At 40.7% G+C, this 23630-nt stretch overlaps 1 protein-coding gene across 2 annotated transcripts; it reads right to left on the bottom strand.

Moving 5' to 3' along the window:
• Window positions 1–4102: 4102 nt before the first annotated feature.
• LOC117382435 (protein FAM53B-like) lies at window positions 4103–23091 on the bottom strand. Of its 2 annotated transcripts, XM_033979611.2 has the most exons (5): window positions 22943–23091; window positions 14174–14423; window positions 12869–12923; window positions 11447–12297; window positions 4103–5128 (listed from the first exon to the last, which is right to left on the bottom strand). In XM_033979611.2, the coding sequence occupies exons 2-5, from the start codon at window positions 14252–14254 to the stop codon at window positions 4811–4813; spliced, it is 1305 nt and encodes a 434-aa protein (XP_033835502.1). In that variant the 5' UTR covers window positions 14255–14423; window positions 22943–23091; the 3' UTR covers window positions 4103–4810. The 2 variants fall into 2 exon arrangements, with proteins under 2 accessions (XP_033835502.1, XP_055083409.1); XM_055227434.1 differs by lacking the exon at window positions 12869–12923 and having other exon boundaries at window positions 22943–23079.
• Window positions 23092–23630: the final 539 nt, after the last annotated feature.

The following is a 23630-nucleotide window of genomic DNA, read 5'->3' on the forward strand; positions in this document are numbered from 1 at the left end:
TACTTGGGGTTTTGGTGGCAGGATGTCATCTCTCTGTGACTAAAACTAACTTATGAAACCACCAAGACACATTGCATAACATTTGCTCACACTATCACACTGACATCATCTTAGAGTTTGAATACATGTATTGTTATGTTAAATGGAAACTTATTTTGCTGATGAAACAGAAAATAAAACCACAGACACTGCAAGAAGGTACCCGTACACTAGTGTATTTACAAAACACTTGCGTTTCCTGTTACTCTGTGAGAGAGAGTCAGACGAAAGGCGTAACGTATAATCTCTTAGTACATCACAGACATCAAAGTCCATAGAAAAACAGTTCTCAAACATTAGTTTACTTAATGGGTGCCGCTGACATTTATGTGTGAACTTTTTGCAATAATTGTCTTGTTTTGGTGGTATTTCCAGCCAAAACTCACCCAAGGTATTGTAATCCTTTACAGTATGCATGTCACTGCAGTGCCTCTATTTCATTCAGAGAGGGGAGTTCTGTTTCTTGAAATGTGTGCTATGTATCCAAGCCTGTAGCAGAGGGAGGTCTAGCATACACTTGGGTGGCATACTTAAAAACCTAGCAATTTCTGCCTGTTTTACGAGGATGTAAATCACAGTGAGATGCAGACAGGAGGTCTTAGCATTCGTGGAAACCATGGCGACAAAGTGCCGGGCTGAACTCTGACACCTTTGGGAGTCGGGGAATAGTCAATCAGTGACACTTGACACGGATGACCACCTGTCTGTGCGAGGGCTAAAGGTGCCTGCTAACACACAGAGGGTAGCATTCACACAGCTTTAAAAATATGTGTATTGTTATGAACTGTGTGAGTTTGGGTTAGGGTTTCAGATTTATGAAAAATTTGGACCATTGCCATAGTTAATCAAAGCAGAATATTATATCTTTTGAAGTGGAAAAAGTCTAAGTCATGTAAAAACATTAATACAGTGTCAGTGTCACAGTGGGTTAAGTGTTTGACCATACACGAGGGGTTAGCCAGTTTAAAGTTCCCTTGATCCTACAGTGTCATGGTACAGAAGGATATGGAAGGCTCTTCCAGTGTAAAGAACAAACCATGTGACTGGTTTGTTTTGACGATCCAAACTTTGGCCTTCAAACACATAAAATAAAAACTGAAAGTGGTACTCTTTTCACTTAAACCCATGTCAATGGATTGTTTAGTCATCGGATCAAAACATGTCCAAGCCATAAGATGACCAGATAAAAGACAGTGATATCATTACTTTCAGCACCTCTGAAGTACCTTGCTGACACAGCTTCTTTGGAAACTCGGCCAATGTTTTCCCGCACTGAGACTGTAGACTTCATGGTACTGTAAACCTGTGGCCTTTCCTGTGTGTCTCTCACTCATGCATGTCTACAACTGCACGCCTACTATTACAATACTCTCTATTTATAGTTCCCTTTTCTTATTGAGATATTAAGCCTCCCACCATTGCTTATTCTACCACTTCCTGCCTGCAAAGGAAATGTGTGTTTGTGTATGTGGTTTTCTGACCTCTGGGGCCTGTCTGTTTCCAAACTGCTGTTTATAGCAACAGGATTTTATGTTTCAAGGCTTTTGTGAGAGATGCAGTGTGTTGAAGAATAAAAGTGAAAGACATGAAGGGTAAACGGAAAGAAAGAGTTAAATATATATAGTCACAGGTGACAGGATCTGTGCTTTTTCAAGGGCCTGGTCCCTGTCACTGTAGTCATCTCTGCTTTGTTACATTTCTGTTGATAAATTATGAACAAAGACTTCTACACTCCAGAGGATGATATCTGACCAAATTTGAGTTTGAAAACATTTTCCAGCTACTTCACTCGTTGTTCAAGGCCTCCATGACCAGAAATATCGAGTAGATTGCCCATGGTGTATGAATGTGTGAATGAGCACACTGTGATTATTTCATCCGGTCTGTCTAATATACGTTTTTAAAGCCGATACCAATATGAAATATTTGTCTTGCTCTGGCTGATGTGGATAAAATCTATAAAAAGTTATAGTAAAAAAGAAAAAAAATCCATGTAAAAGTTAATGAAAAAAACAACAAAAAGTATTTTTTTCACTTTGGTAAAAATAACATTTCACTTTAGTAAAAATAACAAAATGTATTTATCTTGACTATAAAATGATTAGTTGCTTAACAGAAAAAAATATTGGCGTCAAATATTGGCTACATTTTCAGTATTTGACCCATTTCAATATCTGGGACAATCTTGTTATTCATACAGATGGAACCAATACATGGCCCATCCCTGTTTGTGAACATGGCTAAATTAAGTAGTCCAATTGTAAGAAGAGTTGTGAAATCAACTACGGAAATCCAAACCCTATTTAATTTATGATTTTTCACTAAAGCTGGTGGTATGTATCAAGTCAGCACATTATATTTCAGTTTAAATATCGACTCAACTTCGGCCTCTGACTGTGTTTAAGAAACTGCAGTCCACCTTTCTTCAAGGCTATTATTAAAGGAAAGGCCGACGGTGGCTAGAACATCCTGTTTTGGAGTGTAAACACATTGCACTTTCCTCCCAGTGCTGGAAAAACAATCTGGACTGGCCTAGTACTGGTTTAAGCAAACAGCCTCCCTGTTGCATCGTGAGGCTTTGAATGCACTTTAAAGGCGCGTGCTGGAGGTGGCAGGTGCTTTGAGCTGTTGGACGGACTTAAGAGGGTCCCGCTCTGACGTGAGGGTCTGTCTGCACTGGAAATCCCTGGGCAGACTGGCTGACATCACCTCCGCTGCTCACTCAAAGGTCAGTGCATACACGAGGCCATGTTTCCTCTGCTTTTGTTTGGGCCAGGGTACAAGGCAATGACACAATTAGGCTGCTAAACTCACTGACCGGTGAGATTGAAAGCAGGGCAACACATTCTACTTTCTAATATTCCATCTAATAGCTAATATTAGGTAATTATTGACATAGACCAGTGACTCAAGAGTAATTTGCCAGTTCACACCTCACCCATCTTGCCTATCATTACCCCTTCCACTTTTCAAACTCAAAATGTACCTGCTACACCACATAATCAGTCCCTTTTACTTCACTATCCAGTTTTAATGCACTTTAACTTGTCCTGTGCTGTGCCCTGAGGTGTTTTGAAAGGCTCGTATAAATAAATTGTATTATTCTAAGTTATATTGTGCAATTTTAAGTTACTATGCACAGAAGGAAACGTATAATAATTTGGTGATTTATTGGCTTGAGTACATTTTCACGATCGTTATTGTTCATTGTCCAGCTTTTGAAACTTGAATATGAGACACGTGCTTTCATTTTGTCCTTACTCATGCATTTACTAGGCTTATTTTTGGCACAAACAGTCAAAAGACATTTAACGGTCACATGCCAGTTTCAGTAGTATCACTCTTATCAAACTGTTTGGGTTATTAAACATGGAAAGAATGCTAGACAGGAGAATTTAATAGCGTCTCTCTAAGAGCTTTTAATGCAGCTTTGATTGTTGATTACATTTCCAGTTCTTGATGGCAAACAGTTGTAAGTGGGTTATCCGAGGACCGCTGATCAAAGCTACCTCGAATAGATACTTTGGGTAATGTAGAGAAACAACACAACATCGTGCAATTTGCAAATTTATTTCATTCTGTTAGAAGAGAGGCTGTATATTCTTGCTCCTTCACAAACAGCTCATAAAAAAACGGACCCTTAGAAAAATATACACTGAAATTAGAACTGAAAAACAGAAGATTCAGTGTTCAAATATACACTTTGCATATTAAGAAACTACAAAAAGGTCATAAATCGTGGTTTTCTCAAAGGCTAGATTCTTGAAATGGTAATGCAAGCATCCAAAAGAAGGCACTGCCATTTTGTTATTACTGTCCTTTTTTTTTTTTTAAAGCTTATCAAGTCTACATTCAGCAAAGTCAGATTCTCTTGTGCGCACAAAAATAGAAAAAAAAATGGACAGAAGTGTCAAGTGTATAAGATGCTTCTCTCTTGTTTTACCCATCATTCAATTGAGGAGAGCCTAGATACACTACAGTACAACTACAAATCTAACATTAGCCAGCTTTGAAAAGGTCATCAGGTCACAGAGACAGTGGAGGCTGCTGGGGGCGTGCTTTCTTTTTAAGACTAACCCTCACTTTCCCGCTCCTGAGTTAAGCTGAACACCCAATTTAAAAAAGAACTAATATCACTGACTGCTTTTTGATTTAAACAGTAAGAATGTTCAAAGTCTACACCCCTTGACAACATACCAAATCCTTCAACTCAAAATCACTTGCACATCGTCCAATTCCATTTGTATTGCTCCGTTCCTTATAGGTTGCGTTCATGTTCTAGAGTTTGATTATGTCATATTTTCAAATGGAGGGCAGGGGTCTGTGTAACTCCATGAGAGAGTCACTGTTTCTGCAAGAAATATCCTAACTTCTGATCTACAAATGCTGAACTCTGTCATTATTTGTTAGAGACACACTTGCCATATTAATCTCCTGACATCTCAAAGACCCTTTAACTGACAATAATCATGTCTTTGGGGTTGAATAATAGCCCTTGTGAAATTGAATTGAAAGTAATTTCACTTTTATTTTTTTAAACTGACAGGGATGTTGAACTTGTTTCATGTGGACAGGCCCAGTAATTACACACATATTATCCATAAACCAGGTTAATAAGCCTGCAAATTCTACCCGACCTGTCCTCCAGCTCAATTTTAAACTATCATATCTTGTGAAACAACCCATTTCTTTCTCATCACAAACTTTAAGACATTCCTTAACTTTCTGTAAACCCTCTATGTTCAGTCTTTTACAGTCTTCTATAAAATGTTCAGTTTCTCTCAATCTGGTCGAGATCCAACTCTCCTCCCAGCAGGAAAATGTCTCTCTGTGTGGCGCACTCATCCTTCCAGAGGGCGTGCGCTTTACTGTCCGCTACATCGGGGGAGTGGGAGCGGGAGTCCACACTGCAGGCTGAGTCGCTGTCCTCCTCGTACGATAAGTCCTCGCCCTCCTCCTGTCTGGGCTCCAGTCTCGGTTCGGATGCGGGTTTGAAGTCTGAAGTTGGGCGGATCTCAAAAGATGGGACAGGGAAAGGGTCGGGTGCCGAGAAGCCAGGGCAGCTCAAGCTCTGAAAGGTCTGGAGATTCTGCAAGATGAAAAAAACAGAAAACATTTATTATGGTGAAGATTATTTTAGTTTAAACATGACACACTAAAGCCATATAGGGTTGTTAAAAATGTATACCCGATATTTATCCATACCAATACATATAGAAACGACATACTCAACAGGTTTTGATATAGTCTTTTTCAGAAACAGCATAACCACATGGTAAAATTAAAGTTAATATTATTATGTTTTGGCAATTACATTATATTGTATGCAATTATGCTTATAACATGAAGGTGACACTATATATTTGATAGTCTAATTGAGGAATTAGTAGAGTGATAATAAATGAACATAATTCAGAACCTGAAAACCAGTTAAAAAGTTAAAGAAAACTGTTACATCAGTGATGAACTCCACAATCCCGCTAGTTTTATCCAGCTACACCATAAAATTGACTTATATCAACCTATAATATAATTTTAGTTACAATTAAATACCTGAAATGTGGCAGTATCTAAGTGTGGTTATGTATTACAGAGGTTTTCAACCGTTTTTAGTTGTGACCCGCTCAATAACAGTTGGACCACCACTTATGTATTGGACAAAGAATGCTGGACTAGCATATAGTCCAGTATAGTATAGTAATTTTGCAAAGTAAAGTATAGTAACATTTGCCAAGCATGCCAAGTTAAGAGCAGCATACTATGCTATATATACGCATATCACTGCTATCTATGTTTTAGTAAGATAGTGTTGAACCAAACAATGAGCAGGAACTTGTACTACAGCAGAGAATAGCGTGCAGAGCAGACACTAGCAAATTCCCTTCACAAACAATGTGAGTCCAAACTGAACACAGGAAATCTCAATAAATCTCTTGCAGTAAATGTAACTCAGGAGCAAACAACTGGGAGAATGATGGGAATGTTGACGTTTGTGTAGATTCTACTGGAAAACAAGACCAATGCACATCAAGTAGCAATAACAGCAAGTAAAGAATTGTAAATGCAATATTTTCCGGTTTCGTGAAAACCACTGATTGTTATAACATCTCAACTGACCAGGGCCAAAACATGGATTTAAAACTAAGTGGTTCTAACTAAAATCAGGTGGAGGAGCATATTGTGGATAATTTGGTTAGTTGGAAATGGCAAGGGTAGTAATATGACTGAAATGGTTGCCAATTCCTTTCAAAGAGTTATAATAGTGGCAAAGAATACAAACAATATGGTTATCCTGGTTGCGCATAGCTACATGCCTTACCATTGCATCGCATATGAACCATTTTTTCATAAACATAACTAATGAGGCTGTAAAAGTTGACAGATTTGGCATGGCAAACTTGAACTCTTGGCTTTCCAAAATGTCAGTTTGAGATTGAGTTTCACTTGGGCAGCAGAAAGGCAGCTTAGCGTTCCACACATGTAAACATGCAGGCCCACTGTTTATGACTCCGCCATGTTGCAACCGAAAAACATGCCCCCACAAAACCGCAAAAGCTATCTAGTTCCTCTTTTCTGGTTATTTATCACCATATACCCTACTAGTGTCCGTGTTTGCATTCAACTTTTACTACTACTGGTGAGATGTTTGGTAATGCAACAGTGACAATTGGATGAAATGTGTGAATGCCTTTAGGAGCAGCATGTGCCAGGCTCTCCACACTTGACCTTTGTATTTCCAAGGAGCTTGTCTGTTATGTCCTTTTCATGCTACATTTCTGCTTGCAGACAAAAGTGTGCAGTGCAGGGAAGGGGTTAATGATCTCTGGAGTGGTCCGGCAGCAGATGTTGGGAGCATGGAGGTGAATAGAGATGAGGTCTGCTCTATACAAGCCAGGGCTTACATGACGGACACCGCTAATGTTCCCTAGCATGTGTTCGGACATAGCTTTTCCTGTTACAATGAACTGGGTGTTTCCCGGTTTGTGAGCGCTCCCAATGACTGACTCAATCTTTTTTCCACTATAACGCAGAGTGAAAAGGGGGAAAAGTCCAGGGTTTTGGCAGTCTCACTTGGATGCATTAACTTTACATATAAGCAGCTCAATCATTCTTCCATGGGCACCAGGGCTGGAGGTGATTTGCAGGACTTACCCAACTGTAGTGGAAAAGGGGATTTCAGTCCCTATGTTTAACCCCATGTATTACCCCTACAACTAATTATCACGGCAGACGGATAGAGAGCAAGGGTGGGGGGTGTGGGGGTGTGGGGGGGGAGGCAGTGTGCTTTCTAAAATAAACTAGTGCAGGGTTTGGGGTCAGGGGACAGGGTGTACCCTGCTTTGGATCTTTTCTCTTGAGAGCATATAGAAAAAAATCCTGATGATAAGCATCTTGCCATCACTCACAGTGTAGTATTTGATTATGTATATTGAGACAACAAACACACTTGACATAATCTCAAGTTATGAACTGGTCAGCACCACATAAAGCTGTACTGTACACTAAATGTATATGTAGAGTATACAAGGTAATGAAAAGTATGTTATTAGTGGATTACAAACATTTGCACATTAAATATCCATAGCTGGTAGATTTATCAAGCAACAGGCAAATAAGCTTTGTATAATTAGCAATGGATAAGACCTTGCAGAGTACTAACAGACGGTGTAAGGCACATATTCAAAGTAATAGTAATATGTACTATGTGTGTCCAAATGCACCTCAGGGAATTGGACAGCTGAATCTATTCCTGTATTTAATACTTGAGTGCCATTTAATGTTGCACAGACTACAGTACAGAGCTCAAATGCAGCCAGAGCCCTGGGGAAAGGTGACAGTGATAACCATGAGTGTGGGTGAATTATCACAGGTAAAATGTGTGAGCGCACGCGAGCGGTGTGTGACGCAGAGCGCACACCTCTGGACATGTTGTAGCATGGCCCTGCGCAGACGCTGCACCTCAGGACACCCACATAGGTGTTCCCATAAGCCTTTGGGGCTCACGGCTCAGCTATGATCAGCTATGACCGTGCCAAGAGTGAAGTGAGATGGAGAGAGGGGCGGAGCCACAGAGGAGGTCTCCATAGAGGAGGAGTGTGTTTGTGTACAAACACACGACTTTCTTCACAACATACTTGTTAAGGTTTTCACACGTGCACATATACACTGCAACAGTTTCCCACTTCTGCTACACTAGTTAAAATTGATGTCAAGTTAACAGACATGGTCACCTTATCAAGTAAATGTGCTAAACTGCACATTTCTTTTTGATAGATATATATATATAGATATATATATATATAGATATATATATAGATATATATATATGCTTTTGGAATATTCTCTGTATTTTATCAATAGCACCACTATGTTTTAAATAAACAATAAAAAAAATATATATATTTTTACATGGTTGTGTATACTGTACACTTTACACTGTGACTGAGTCTTTGCTGTATAATTAACAACTAAGTAATCCAAACAGTAAGATGTGCATGAACACTTCTTATTGAAGTGACCTTATTTATCTATTGGACAAATCAAAACATAGGAAAACAAAACAACAACTGGATGGAGGGAGAGGGAGGAGGGAGGGCAGCTGGGGATAGAGATGAGCCACTGTCCTGACACACGTCTAACAGGAGGGCTATCTGAAGCATTTTGGGGTTGGTCTCAGTAAATCCCAATGGAAGTCTTGGTCTCGCTGATTAGCACGATATGCATGTGCAGAATTCACAGCCGCCCCATTGACGTGCAGTGGGGAATTTGCAGACAGAGTTACACTAGGCCTTACTGAGTGTGTGATACGTGTGAACCGTCATGAGCTCTCACCCTAAACCTGCAAGACACTCTATAACACACTGTGGCAAATATTGTACCTGTACTTCAGCTGTACTTTAGCCTCTATTACTCATTAACACACATTTCATTTAGGTGAAGTAGGGTGACAGCTGAGCAGGTGTAAAGTGTGCTCATTCATTGATAGTCAAAGTCAAGGTTAGTTTTCTGATGTATTAAATAGGGCCAAAGTATCCACATTTGCATTTCAGTTGATGATGATGATCATGAAATAAGTAAATCTTTCTATAACACAAAACATCTGTTCATTGAGATATAATGATTACACTGCTACATGCCAGCCCTATTTTCCACATTAATGCATCTTCAACCAGCATGTTTGTCAGGTACCGCTACTCCCTTGGTTTTAACTGATACCTAAGAAGTTATAACTTTCACAGAAAAGATAGGTACAACATTCATTGGCAGGTTTTTAACAAAGGTGGAGCATTCTAAAGGTTAGCATTTTAGTTAATTAGTTGCTTATCTCAGCATACCACTTCTAAAATGTGTAGTTTGTCCCACATCATCATGGTTACATCAATCTATGTGTCTCTAAGTGACTGGATTTTATGTAATATCTTTGTAAAAAATACTTGTAATCTTGCCCTGGAAACTTGACCACAATAGAATTAACTATAACTGTAAGTCATGCATTTTTAATAAAAGAAAAAGTAAAACAGCTTCTCAGGCAAACGTTTAGATTGTCAGCCTATGCCTTCTGTAGTTTGACTTTATTGCAAATTTCTCAATTAAAGAAACTTGTTTGTTGTGTTGACTCAATGGATCCCTTCCTACCTACCTACCTGCTGTTTGGGAAATATTTGAGTCCGTGCTAGCGAATGTTAAAGTGATATGACGGCAGCCCTAACATAGCATTGTGTCATCACCTCCTGCAGGTACAAAAGCACGTGAAAGTAAACACAGATGGTAAGAGACCTGGAGCGACACATTTAACCTCATGCAACTGAACAGCCAAAAATAAAATGAGAGAATCTGTAGTGATAGCTAGCTAGACTAAATACTACAATGTCCTTGAAAAGCTGCACCTTCCTAGAGGGCAAAAGTATAGTTCCATGTGCGCTTTTATGTAGTATGTATGATGAGCAAGCGTGATTTTTCCTCTTAGCAGCTGGCATGAAAGGAGGAAACATGCTCGCTAGGCTCCATTACCAAAGCCTTGTTGATCCAACTCTGGCCAGGTCCTCGGGGTGACTGACTGGGAATACAATCCTTCTGGAAAAGGGAAGGGAGGGGATAAATGGAAGGGGCTTTCTAAAAGAGAACTGGAAAATGGCAGCTTTTTCCATGACAGGAGGTATCACAGAGGAAGAATTTAGCATTTGGTTTGGGAGATAAATCAGTAGTCCACTGGGGATTGAGGAGAATAGTCTAAAAACAGAATTGTATTTCCTGAGCAAAGTTTGTTTTAATAATGCAGCAGTTCTCTTGCAAGTGAAAGTTACCCAATAGATCTGCTATAAAGCCTATCCACTACAAAACATTAGAAAGAGCACATTCCTTAAAATAATATGAAAATACTATTTTGGGTTTGGTCATTAATAATGTACTGCCATGGCTCCCCTAGTCCTGACACAACAGCAAACCTAGTCTGGAATAAATGAAACAAATGCTAATGCTGTAAAAAAAAAAAAAAAAAAAAAAAAAAAAAGGTTTAGTTTAATGGCCAGAAAAGGGAAAAAAAAACTTTTGGATGTCCAGTTTACACAACAGGACAAATGAAATGATAACCGGAGCTAGGCTTGCTCAAGCGAAGAGCCAGGCAGCGTGACCGAACATGAGGAATGCTTCTTTAGTGAGCACCACTCCCTGAGCTGGAGGCCTGAGATCACTTAGTCCCAAATCTCCCCTCTGACGGCCCAGGAAACCTAATTTGCCTTCATTTAATCTTGATCAGAAGCAGAGATGGCCTCAGTGTTGTGAAGGTGAACAGAGCAGTGTTTGTTTGCCCAGAGAGAGGACATTTAGTTCAAACGCGGAAGATTTTAAATGCCATGAAGCTGATTTCTTTTTAATCAGCAACAAATGTGAAACTTAAAGACCTATTGTGCTTGTGTCTGCTATATAGCTGTAATCTATGACACCCATGGATCATTTTATGCTATAATTATGTTGTTTTAAATTGTATTAGTCATTTAAAACGACTTAATAAAAAAAAGCAAGTCTGTTGACTGAGAACTGCCCAATGGGAACTGATGTTGCCGTCATCACAACAAAGTGTTGGCACCTCCGATGGATAGCTGCAGATCACTAGCAAGCAGTGAATTTTTTTTTTCATTTGTACCAAAATGACTATGCAGTATTGCCAAATCCTGAGCATATCACCAATTAAGAAAATTAAATTGGAGGACGAAATATGTAGAGAGCAGTGGGCATATGCCAGCAATAGGGCATCTTGAAAATAAGTGATTAAAGATTGCTAAAACATCCATGAATCACTCTAAATGCAACTTTGGGTGAGTAAATGGTGAGCATGGTTAAAAGCTCTAAAAAGAAGATTTTCTAAAATAGGTCTGCTTTAAGATTTATACATTTAAGCATGACTAACCTGGGTCATCTTGACCAAGTCCAGAGAGGGCCTCTGCTCCTGGGCATCCTCTGGCCTCCTGCGCTTCATGCCGATCTTCTGATCGATGACACAGGGCTGGGACCTGCTGCGGGACAGGCAGCCCTTTCCTGGAGACCTCTGCACAGCCCGCCTCCCCAGCTCTGGAGTGGAGTCTGGAGAGCTGGCCTCAGATGCCTCCTCTCTCTGGAGCTCAGGGAGGCTGATCTGCTCATGAGACAAGGACAGCGGCCGGAGGAAGTTCTGGTGCCGGGAGTGCTGATGGTGCAAGGGGGGAGAAGTGGGGGACAAGGGAGAGGCGGTGAACTGGTGGTGGAGAGGCAGGCGGTGGGTGAAGAGTGGCAGGTCCAGTGGTTCATCTAAGGGCAGACTGCAGCGTGAGGGCAGGCTGAAGCTGGAGCTGCGCTGCATGGCAGGCAGAGTACACCCTGAGTGAGCATTGCCCGCGCGGACACTGCCCCCACTGTGACATCTCCTCTTCTCCACTGTTGTCCATACTCTGGAGCTCTGTGGCCGCCAACACGACCGGAAACCCCCAAACTCATCAGAGAAGGAGAGGGAGCGACACTGACGTTTGCTGGGTGGAGCAGCAGGAGCCTGACTGGGAGCTGTAGTGGTGCTCAGACAGAGGGGGCCGGTCTTGGTGCCGTCCCCCAGGCTGAGATCTCTGATCAGGTTGGTGATGGCAGTGGAGGAGCCTGGCTCTTTGGCCCAAGGGTGGCTGCTCTGCGCGGGCAGTATGTCCCATAGGCTTTCCAAACTGGACCCCGACTGGCAGGGAGCTCCCTGCTGGAGGGCACATCCCCTACCCATGTCCAGCCACCTGTCTGCTTCTGCAACAAAACACATCCCACATTCAGACTCTTATAGGAACTATACCAATGTCTATTAAGAAATACAACAAAAAGACTTATTCACAAAACTATATTTAATTACTGTTCTTGTTGTAGTTAACAATACTGCCGAGTTAATAAATGGAAACTATTGTCACACTATTCACACTATGCAGTGGTGACACTGTAATGTTGCTGTAAGTCCTCCGCAGAAATGAACTGAAGCATTGGCTTGTATTTGCACAGCCATGTCTTTTAACACAGGGGGTAATTACTGCAACACTAACTGAGCCAAAGGGAAATTGTTGACATAGGCAACACCATATTCAATTACAGTTTGCCTCCCGTGAGAGCGCTGTGCAACGTTGTGTGAAGGCAGGTGCACCCTGATCATAAGAGGGGGATGAGAGACACACACCCACAGAGAAAGTGAACAAGCAGATAAACAGTGAAACCTGATGAGGCCCATTATAGCAGGAAATATGCCATTCATTTAACATGGACCAGGCACAAACAGAATCATGGATGTACCCAACATAAGTAAAAAAGAGACCAAGAAGAGAGAACCTACCCACAGTTCCACAGGAGAAGAGGGTGGTCCCCCTGCTCATGGTGTGGAGCTCACGCTGCAAGTGAGTAAAAGGAGGCTCAGTCAAATAGTACCAAACATACTGTACATATCCCATCAGATCAAAAGGAAACCCAGCATGTATATATTATATTCTGTTAATGACTAACAGATTCTTAAGATGGAGAGATTAGCAGATCATTTAGCCGATTGTGGTCTGTTAGTGGTATGATGTGGGGCAGGACCCAGACTGTCGGGGAGCGGACATTGCATTTGTTTTTGTGGCTCCACACTTCCTGTTTTTGCCTCCAAATGAGGCAAATGCAAATAGCTGTGAGAAATGTAACTTTCACTTACTGTAATGATATAGAAATAGATATAAAAAATAAGGTAGTAGTAGATGCATTAAAGATAGAAATTATTAAATAGTTTATTAATCCAAAAAACTACAGGTTTACTGCAGTATTATTTTTGACAAGAAAATTGTGTTGCTTTTAGTAAACCATTTTTAACTTTAGTCAATATTTAGTCACATATTCTTTTTTAATTTTAGTCTAGTTTTAATAGAAGAAAATGTCCATCATTGTTAGCCAGTAAATATATTTTTATTATGTATTGCTGTATTGCATTGCTTCATGGTACATGCACAGACATGTTCCTTGCTGAGTTTTTATGGTCTGGTTTGGGAAACTGGGATTGTTGATTATTTTGGTGACTAAAGTATTTTCAACAAACACTGATTTGATATGAAAGTCGACACAGTAATTCATTGATGTACTATAATGAAACATAACTTGACACCTCCAGCGATCTTTAGTGAACAAAGGTTTGGCTTTCTCATATGTCGCCTGCCTTCTAACCTGATAGGAGCACCTCTCAGCTTACGTCTTACAGCTGGGTGGTGACTGTCTGCTTAAGAACAAAAATACTGACATACAATGCACTGACTCACCTTAGGTCATTACCACAACAACAAATGTTTCCTCAGTTACCAGACTTTGAACTTGGAAACTGGGTTATGCTAACACAATACACCATCAATTTGTCATAAAAAGGTAGCTTTTTGTCATAAAAAGGTATTTGTCAGTCAAAAGGTTTTTGTCAGTCAGTCAGGCACTTAGTTAGTGATGGACTTCATACAGCCATGATAACTTCATAAAATCAACAGAAGAAAGTTATTATACTATTTTTTGCAATTATTGTTTTGTTATTGATAAGGTCGGCCTATCTAATCACACAAAATCGAAAAATGTGTCTCTGGCAGGCTCCCAAAAATAGTCAATTGAAAGTTCACATCTTTGTTCTCACCAGCAGTCTTTCCTTGTTCTTGGACCTTACATCATTGACACCCTTCTTCTTTTCCAGTGTTTTTGAGAAGATGATCACCATGTCTGCTCCAGGCTGGTCAGGTGCAGGAGAAGCCCATAGGTGGCCATCTTAGATGAGAGGAGTTGCGAGGAAATGGTGCATTTGAGCAGAAGAGATGACAGGTTGGTGGCCTCCCATTTGCGGAGCTGGCCTCAAATGCTGACGGAGTCACACTCCAGCCAATGTGTGACTGAAAAACAAACACAAATATCATCAGTGACACAAGTAAGCACATTTTTAGCACTTCCAGAAAAAAATTATAGGCCTATATTTAAAACCCAAAATGCAAAACCAGCATTGAACATTGTAGAGTACAAGTCGCACTATTTACATTATACTCCAAAATGTGACCTTCTAACTTGCACCATAGACATATGGGGCCAGGGTCTAAAACATATGGTAGTCAATGAAATGTTTGACACTTTTGCTCTTTACATCTTGTATATACTATCTTGACTAAACCCTTCTGCACACTAATGCTAAAAGTGCTAGCTAATGTGTTTATCCATTACAGTCCGCAGAAGCCACAGAACTTATGGGAACCCTGGTGGAAGGCAGAGCAGTGTTTAGCTCGTCCTGGAAAAGACATCCATCACATCACATGAGTGCAGATGTGACTAGCAAAACATGAATAGAAGCGGAGCCAAAGCTTATAAGGAGAGGCAGCTGCGTCATTCACTGCTGTGGCTGAAAAGAAAGGGTAAAGCCTCCTAGACAGTAGCAGTAAACAAAAACAATTTAAACACTCTTGAGGGTTGGATTAAATTTGAGGCAGATGGCCCATAGGGGGCAAACATGTCCAGACATGTCTTCTGTACAGTGTAAATAAATAACAGCCAGGTTTAGTATGACAGTACAGTATAACAAACTTACTGTTGAAATAATAACACGGCTTACATGTCAGTCTACACAAAACATTTTTGGTGGAGGGTCCAACACCTGCTCGTCTCCAGGCAGATGTTATTGCTTTTCTTGGAATGACAGGTAACAGGTGTGTGCTCAAACACACCTTATTGTCAGCATGGTTGCCACTCCACAGATTTGAATGTAACTTGGCCTGGTGGGTGTCACCTGTGTATCTCCATGGAAATAAATTTAATGCTGTGCGGTGGAACATTTCAGGCAATGCAATAACATCTCCACTCAGCAGAGTACAGCCTGTTTCTCATTACATAGGCCTCCCTTATGTTTTGAAACTTTATTTATCTAAACTCTATGCCAAACACAGAAGTAACCCTGTAACCTTGAGCCTGAACTTCACTCCTTTATTAGTGAACCACCAAACACAGTGACCAATTAGAGAGCCCCTTTGTGGTCCATATCCTCCAATCTACTGCAGGCTAATGACAGCTTTCTGCAGTGGAGCAACACGTGAGGCTAATGCATCTTCCAGGCACACTACGTTATCCTACCCATGTAACATGTGGCTTGATGTTAAGTTGGGGCGGTTACACTTATATAATGTCCCTTGGAGAGTATGCTGAGCTCTTGAGTACGTTTTGTGGTCTCATAGCACGTGATGAAAGGAGGAACAGTTGTACAAAAATGGATGAAGAAACACAATACTTCTCTTAAATGCACTTTTAGTTCAACATTATTTTCAATCCCTTCTGCTTTTTAACCCCATGACAACTATAAATGTTTTGTGTAGGCCTGCCCTCAAACCAAATGCTAGCATATGACTCCCATTATCTCCATTTATCCCAGGAAAGTCAGTGGAGCACGACTGGGCCTCTGCTACTAGCGTTGCTAGTTGGTGGGGACTCGAATGCAGATGCTATATTCACATCACTTTGTTGATTAGTTTTGACACTGACCAATAGACAAAGCAATAGACAAGTGTATCGATGCAGCAGAGTAAAGGGGGGTTGAGGGGCACGCTACGAGCGCATGTAAAGCAACCGTGTACTCCTGACCGACGCAATTAGGAAGTGTGACATGGCGGATTAAGGGCTAGAACACAAACTAGCAAGTGTGAACGAAGCTGTGTACATGTGTTTAGAGTGCACGCATGCTAACCTGTTCTTGTGTGTGCTGCCTGGCAAGCACGAGGTCATGGGAGAGGGCAGAGTGAGTGCGAATTCAACCCCACAGCCATGCTTACTTAATGAAGCGGCTCAACGCGATGGGGGTAACCAGAGCTTAATGGGCAGAAAGAAAAAAGGAAAAAAGAGGGAGAGAACTGGAGTGCACTTGTGTTGAGTGTTCTACTGATCAGATTTTAACTGCTCAAAATGAGTTTACTCTGGTGGCTGGTTTTCACTGTTTGCACAAGATTGAAGATAGCAACTCCACAGACAAGTCAATCTACATGACAGCCTGGGACATATTTGCCTTTTGTTTGACAGGTTTGGCACTTGCAAAATTAGATCATGGTAGCATAAATAACTCAGCAAAACATGAGGTCTTGCCTAATCGCACAGGAATCACCTAATGTCCTCACTCCTAATGCCTAATGTGTCAACATTTATGTGAGTGAGTGTCTTTTATTCGGTTAGACATTCTTGAGTATGTGTCAAGTAATGCTATGTATTTTTAGAATGTTTGAATTAAATTAGGCTGATAAGGGAAAGCCCAATTTCTTAAAAAGTACATTTTGGAAGGTAAATGGAATTATGTGATAATTATGTAATTAGAGTAAATAATAATCACTATTGCCATACAAAAAGACATTGTACATGGGAAATGTCACATAACACAATTGACATTCCACATTTTTCTCAGCAAATAAATTACTAGAAATAAGATACTGCATCAACCTTTGCCATCTCGGGTGGTCCATCGAACAGCATATTCCCTACCCTGTACTCATTGTTATTGGTCAATAGTCCTTGGTAATCATTTAATTAAACCACATACCTTGATTGAAATCAAGGACAAATTTTATTAGGCATTTTGTTTAGCTGTACCTAATTCAACCCGTGAATTTCATCAGCTTTGTGTACACAGGGGTGCAAACACCAACTCTTGGCCAACAATGGCCACTGACTTAGTGGGGTGCTCTAAAGGGCAGCTAAGATAATGTGGCTCTGTGCCCAGGCTCTGATTTGTACAGGCCGATGAATAGAAGGCTATTTGGGGCCCCCTGATGCTTGATGACGGGGTGTTTGGTGTCCATCACCAATTGGCTCTGCTTTCTGCATACTTGTGTGGAGCACGTCTGGTGTCAAGACTTTGATCAGTGGCTGTAATTGAAGAAAACAGTATCTAACTAATCCAATTCAAGAATCCTCAGTGCACACAAAATGACAAAGGTTTGACCCATGCAGTTATTGCAAATGCAAATTTATGCGGTCCATGGCTTCCTTATCATGGAACCAGATGAATGTCCCCAAACTACAGTGTTTAAAAAATGAATGTCGCTGTGACCAAAGCTTTTGTCTTGAAAAATCCTGTGGTGTGGATGGTTAATTCTGTGTCAACACACAGCCAGCCCTCTCTATAATGAGGTCGGGGTCGTAAAAATGGTTCTAGGGAGGTCAAGACATACCATTGAGTCCTGTGGCCATCACCCTAGTAGCCACTCTTGGGAAGCGGCGGCCAAAGACAACAGGCCTTTGCAGCACTACATCTTCAGAAGTGCATCTGTAGTAAAGTGCTCACTTGGTCAAACTTTATGCACATTCCTAACAGTGACCATGAACCTGAGCAGTAAAAGCGTTGCTCTAATTCAAACATTACTCACTTGGAATAGCATTATAGGTTTAATGGCAGTGGGTCACCTATAACAACTACCCATTACAAAACCTGCAGTCACAATAGTTTTAGTGGTCAATGTAAATGTCCACTTGACATTCACTGCCACTGCTTAGCTAGCAGAAAGAGACACTGCAGAACATGCGAGAAACTCTGGGTTAACTCTCTGGGTCTTGCTTCCCTTGTGGTCACATGCCACATGTGAGAGACCTGGGTGTGCAACTTTATTACCAAACCCACAAAGAAATAAAGTGATATTATCATTGCAACTGCATGAAGAATGCACAAGGTCTCATATGTCAAAGCAGTTATGCCTCTGTGTGCCTACAGCTTACCTCAAGTTTCTGTTGAGGTATGCTCTAGGCTCTTGCAATCATGCAAATAACCCAAGCTGTTAATGTAAAACATTTATTTATGACAAATTGCAATGGGAATCACCTAAAGAGCAAGCCATTATCTTGACTAAAACACATATTGTATGCAATGTGTTTATCAGAAGCATTAGTCAATCACATGCTCACATTGGACTGCATCTAATAGCTGTTGGTCAACGTTAGGTTGAGCCAACAATATAACAGAGAAAGTATAACAAGTGAGAAACGTATACATTATTGTATCTAGGACAGTGAATATGTACAATTTGCGTGTTAGTGTTCCATGTAATATATAGTAAAATAGTTTGTGAGTCAAGACTTTCACAGCTATGCTATTCTATGCTTCATAAAAGAGAGGTCAAGTACAGTGTTCCAGTGAATTGAATGAGTCGCCATAGCAACCTAACACAAACAGACGATAACAGCGGTGATGTGAGAAAAGCAGAAGTCATTTAGCTTGTGACGGATTATCTGGGCCACTTTCTTTTGCTTAATCTCCTGGACTGTACTGTGATATAAACGTTAACCTGCACTGTGGTATGGACCAGTTCCACACTCTTTGCCTTAGACTGGCCTTTGGTTAACAAAAGCCCTCTCAAGAATGACAGGAGTAGGATCAGGTGTTGCAGGTTGAGTTGAACAGAAAAGTATGGGCCCTATGTTGCCCCCTAGGGTGACCCTCACATGCCAGAGTTTCCATACATCAGGTACCCCACTAATTACACTGCCCCCCCAGCACCAATCCATGCCTTTCCGCTTGTGGTTTCTTCCATTATCCACGAGTGCCTGTCTGCTATGCATACTGCCCCTAATCCATGAGGGATACATTACTCGAGAGTTTTCAGCACTAGCCAAAACCCCCACTCCACTTCTCTTCAACTGCTTAAAATGCTCTGGACCACTCCTTTTGTTGTGCAAGTAGGTGATGTTATACAGACTGCCACTACCAATCAGCAAGCGATAAAGTGACAGTGCCCTCCAACTCAGTTACGTAATATCATAATTCTGAAAAGCAAATCACAAGGGACAGGAGTTAAAAGCATATGGTGAGAGTAGCAGAGAGAAAAGCAACGGCCACATACCACTGCTCCATTCATTCACTGAGGGCTCAGCTTCTACATATGGAGGCTATGCTTAGGGCTTTGAGATTAGCCAGCACAAAAAGTCCTGATGCATCACTAAGTTACCAGTAATGTTAAAATACAACTGAATTTGCTAATGAATAGGTTACAATGAAAAGAAAAATAAATTGTGAAACATCTGTCAAATCTATCAATGCACAAATATTAAGCATGGCTGGTTAAACCCGATTCTTTTCTAAGCGGCATTTGTATTTTTTATTCATTTTGTGCTTTTACAAATTAAGTCAAATTTAAGTACAATATGTGACTGCTGCATTCTAGCATTTGTTAGCATAGCTTAGCCACACAGATACATTCATAGTGACTTGATGGAAGCATGGGATTGTCTTCACCATATTGATATCCTCTTGACTCAATATTGCTTTTCTATTACTAATTGAAACTATAAATTGTACATCATATATTATTATATTCATATATTATTTAGTTCTTTCAGCACTGGCTTCAGTGGAAAAGATGTCCAACCAATGCAGCTGGAACTGAAGTTTATAGTGTATTATATAAAAGGTGCACTATGTAACTTTTCTGGAGGAGGATCTGCCATCTGCTTGTCTCCATGGAGATGTTATTGATTTGTGAAAATGTTCTACAATATGGCATTAAGCTCATGTGTCTTGTGCTTATTATTGGCACACTAAACACTGTATTCATTTTGACCACAGCACTACAGCTGCATGTAACACATGCAATGATTTGTGACATCATTATCTACTGTAGAAGTAAACAGTAGGAACTGTGGCACATGTTGCAATGATAATTAGCCTTCTTTGTGCAAGCAGGATCGTCAGGACTCACTGGATCTGTCTGAAGGGCTCAAGCCTAGACATGTTCACCCATTAAATTTAGATGTAATACTTTAGATATTCATATGGTTCATATGGAAGAAGGTCATGGTGCCAAATTCTATGAAGAAACAAATTTAAAATAAAAGCAAATTATTTACTATTGTCAGTCAATTATTTAAGTACCCCAGATGCATTGCTATTTATGTATAAAATAAATGTTTGGTTGTTCTTATCCGCTATTATAAACCAGTGCATTTGTGTTTTTATTAAGGGAATACAAGACATATTTCTTAAATACTAATAAATTTGCTTGTCTCAGATCTAGATAATTAAAGTATTGTGTTCAGGGCATCTAGTGTTAAGCTTATAAATTATATATGCAAAATACTGAACTAGCACTGTCTGTACAACTCTGACTCTCACTTCCTCCTTTAAGAAAAATAAATCAATCTGTACAGGTCTAGAATAAACTAGTACTACATGAAATGAAAAAGTGTTAATAATTTGTTATAGTCCATTATTCCAATAACATTTTTAGCAATGATTTGCATTCACGATGTAATGTGAAAAAAAGAAAAATAGCAGACCTTATTGTTATTGCTATATATTTAGTTTCCTGCAAAGTAGTCGATGTTGTGGGGAAAAAAAACAACACAAAAACAATATAATTTTGCAGCCATACGGAACACAGTAGTCAACGTATGAGTAAGCAATGGCCTACTGTGGCCTCCTCATGTATGAACCATTAGAAAGCATGTAAACTGACTTAGCCATGTATGCATCTCAAACATTCCCCCGTGACAGATGGCGATAAACTCGGGGCCTGAGGGAACAGAGAGTCAATCATTACAACACCGGCCACAACTTGGCCTTTGTTTGGCCTGTAGAAAAGTTGAGGGGACGGCTTGCTATCACCACCACAGAGAGACCACAGCGGCCCGTGTTGATGGGAGCATTCTTCCTGCATCCCAGAATGCTTTTCATCTCTAAGTAGGGCCTGGTGCCTGCGTTTGGGGGTTGGGGGCGTGCTTCTCTGGTGTATGTGAGAAAGCCTCTTTTCTTTTCAGGTCTTTGGCTCTGTGGGCGTCGAGACGGCAGACTTACAAATCTATCATGTTAATGAGCAAAAAACATAAGAACACTGAGGTGTAGGTTTTTACTAAACTAGCTCAAATGTCTTGAAACTGCAACATTTGAGTCTCTGTTATGGCTGCGGGGTCATAGAGAATAAAAGGGAAGTGAAAATGAATACTGAGGAGCATGGAGGCAGACAGGCATAGCTAACCATCCTTTAGAGGGAGCTTTGCATAATGCCCCAGGCCAGAGAGGTAGGCCAGGGAGAGAGAGAAAGAGAGAGAAGGAGAGGGAGGGAGAGAGGGAAGGAGAGAGAGAGAGAGAGAGAGGGAGAGGTATCAACACTGAAAGATACAAAGTACATATTAACAAATGGGCAACAAGTCAAATTGAAATATAGAGGAGGACAAACAGAGAGGGGGAAGGCAGCAGCATGTGCGTCAGTGTGTCGACGGAGCCACAGTTGTACACACGGACAGAGAAAGGACAAGTGCCTGGCTCAGCACACAGCTGCCCACTGACAGAATAGGGCTCTAATAGGGCCTTTTGCCTGGGACACAAAGACGCTGCCAATGTGTAGGCCGTGCACACACGCACAGCACACATACATCCCTTTAGATATCCAACCACCTTAATCACTTACTATAAATTAAATATGTGTGAAACTAGACTATGGACCAACAACTTCCCTAACCTATACTTTGTTTCATGTTTTTTGGTAGTTTAGGAGGAATTTTGTCAACATTGTTCTTCTCAGGCTTCTGTAATTACACACTAGAGATGAAATGTCATTAAACCAGCCTTTCCATCATGTCAACGCCTGAAATTAACCTACACCGTCAATTTGTGAGAGTGATTTCTCGAAACAAGATTCCGCAGACTGCTACCACTACTGATATTTCCTGTTTAGTTAAGAGCCAGCCAGGCATCCCCTAAGAGCAGTGAACAACGTCCAAGTGGTAGTGAGGGGAAACTTTTCTAGGTATTTTCAAGCACAATTTGGGTGCTTCAGAATTCTGTTTATAGTGTACACAAAAATGCGTTTGCAAGTTCACTAGCCGCATCAACTTCATTAAAAGTAACAAAACATTTAAAGAATGCATCTAGGATAGCAGAATTCTCAGATGTTTGCATTTGACCCATATTTGGGTGCACAAAGACCAATGTGGCAAAGTGACATGGAAAAACCCTGAGTGTGGTGAGAACGGGTTAGGAGCACAAGGCTTGTACAGATCTCACGCTACAGCCACACACAGAAACGAGGGGACTTTTCCTCTTCTGGGTTACTTATTACGCAGTATTTCAGAGAGCAACAGGCTGGTTATGTCAAAAGACAAAACAACTTATTATACTTACATGCTGTCAGTGTGATTTAGGCTAGTGTTTAAATATGTTTGACAAGAAGCCCAGTAATTCTTACAAAGGCCTAGTGAAAAGTGACACAGGACAAAAGGATAGGCCTATAATTAAATAAACCTTCAAATCCCATGTAGTTTATATTTTACTTGAATAATCTCACAAATTCTTCGTGATCATTGCAGAGGAAAGTGCACAACAGCAAAGTAGCCCAAAAGTCCACGCGAAACGACCTGGAAACCCCAACACTGTTACAGCTAATAGTGTGTCTGAGCAGACTACCTGGCCAGCAGAAGTTCTGTCGAAGTTAGGCCATCTTCAACAAAAGAAAGAAAGAAAAACATCTGCTGTGGAACTTGCCCCTTTCGCCAGTTGAGCAGTGCCAGCGTAGGACTGAGCAGACTGAGCAGCTGAGAGCTCAACACTGCTCTGCTTCAGCTTTGATTGTAACAATATCCGCGTTCACACAGGCGCTTCACTGTAGGGGGAGACGCATCACGCAGGACGCAAAACACTCATGCTTTTCCACAGAACATAGAAAACTACAAGCTAGAGTAAGAAACAAAACAGGACTACTGTAAATACAACGTAATATGACTAGTTTTAAATGTTATGTAGCATAGCCCTATGACGGTGTGTAAGTCGTCCACCCCTTTCACTGATGGTACAGTCCAGCTTCGCTCTCCTCCCATAGGCATTTACTATAGCCTACTCTTTTACAACTTCTGCTGCCATGCTCAGCTTTCATTCATGTTTCCTGGTTAATTAATTTAATTTTTACAATCATATTTGCACCCTCTGTTTTTTGAATAAGGACACAACATGAAAAATGATAGCACAAGCTGCCCACAGGAAGATTAATAACTACATAATATATCCACTAAAGCATGTGTGAGTTGAGTGAGACCCACATACATCAGATACATATCTTTCTCACCTCTGGTGCTTCTTTCCTCTCTCTCCCCCCTCT

This window comes from Periophthalmus magnuspinnatus, chromosome 15 (assembly GCF_009829125.3).
Source record: "Periophthalmus magnuspinnatus isolate fPerMag1 chromosome 15, fPerMag1.2.pri, whole genome shotgun sequence".
NCBI lineage: Eukaryota > Metazoa > Chordata > Actinopteri > Gobiiformes > Gobiidae > Periophthalmus > Periophthalmus magnuspinnatus.